General features: G+C 48.4%; 1 protein-coding gene across 1 annotated transcript; it reads right to left on the bottom strand.

Moving 5' to 3' along the window:
• LOC118839009 (olfactory receptor 51I2-like) lies at window positions 1-948 on the bottom strand. The gene has a single exon (XM_036746393.1). It carries the CDS (start codon window positions 946-948, stop codon window positions 1-3), a length of 948 nt encoding a protein of 315 aa, XP_036602288.1.
• Window positions 949-1,354: the final 406 nt, after the last annotated feature.

Raw genomic sequence — 1,354 nt, 5'->3', positions numbered from 1 at the left:
TTAGAACTTTACCCTGAAAAGCATCTTTAGTAGTCTGTGGCGTATTTCCTTTGTCTTGATGGAGTAGATAATGGGGTTGAGCATTGGTGGCACAAAGAGGTAGAGGATAGACATGAGGATATGGACCACATGGGGAAGGCTGCCACCAAAGCGATGCACAATTGACACACTCACCATGGGCACATAGAAGATGAGCACAGCACAGATGTGTGACACACAGGTGTTGAGTGTCTTGAGTCTCTCCTCATGGGAAGCAATGGCCAGGACAGAGCGGAGGATCATGATGTAGGAGAGGAAGATGAGTGCCGAGTCCAGGCCAAAGGTGAGGAGTACAATGGATAGACCATAGTGGCTATTGAGGGTGACATCAGCACATGCCAGCTTGATCATGTCCACATGTAGGCAGTAGGCATGAGAGAGGACATTTCTTGTGTGGCAGAAGGGCAGCCGCTGAAGGAGCAGGGGGAAGACCAGGATGAGCAGGAAGCTGCGGAACAGTGTGGCCAGCCCCATGGCTGCAATGCGGGCATTGGTGAGGATTGTGGCATAGCGAAGTGGATTACAGATGGCTACATAACGGTCTAGGCTCATGGCCAATAGTATTCCAGATTCTGTCCAGGAGAAGAGGTGGATAAAGAACATCTGGGCCAGGCATCCGCCAAATGTAACCTCACGAGCATGGAAGCAGAGGGCAGCAAGGACAGTGGGCAGTGTGGACAGTGAAACACCTAGGTCATTAACCGACAGCAAAGATAGAAAGTAGTACATAGGTTGGTGCAGGCTCTGTTCTTCCTTGACAATGACTAGGATCAAGGCATTTCCCACAATGGAGATGGCATAGAGCAGAAGGAGTGGGATGGCCAGCCAGGGCTCCATTGCTTCCAGTCCAGGGAATCCTGTTAGGATAAAGATAGGGGAGCCAGAGATGTTGGTCCTGAGACTGCCCATGAGAGAAAACATGGAGTCTTTGTCAGCAACTGAAATAACTTTCTGGAGATAAAGGATGAGAAGAAAAGGATATCAGACAACTTGCAGTTCAAGAGGGATAGGTTATCACTGAAGATAAGCCAGAATTTGTGGATAGTGTGTGTGTGGGGGGGTGGGTGGTGAGGGGATGTGAGGTAGCATATGTATTCAGGAAGCACAGTCCAGGGGTGGGGAACCTGCAGCCTCGAGGCTGTGGCCCTGTAGGTCCTCAAGTATGACCCTTTGACTATTTCAGTTCAACTTGACCTCAAATGTCTCGAGCAAAGTATGTGCTATTCTTCTGAGGGTTTTTGGTATTTTTGATCTATTGGACTATTTCAGTCAAAGGCAAGACAGTCATTAAAGATTTTTTCAATTTTTATTTAGC

The sequence above is a fragment of the Trichosurus vulpecula genome, chromosome 2 (assembly GCF_011100635.1).
Source record: "Trichosurus vulpecula isolate mTriVul1 chromosome 2, mTriVul1.pri, whole genome shotgun sequence".
Lineage (NCBI taxonomy): Eukaryota > Metazoa > Chordata > Mammalia > Diprotodontia > Phalangeridae > Trichosurus > Trichosurus vulpecula.
This window is presented reverse-complemented; position numbering and strand designations above follow the sequence as displayed.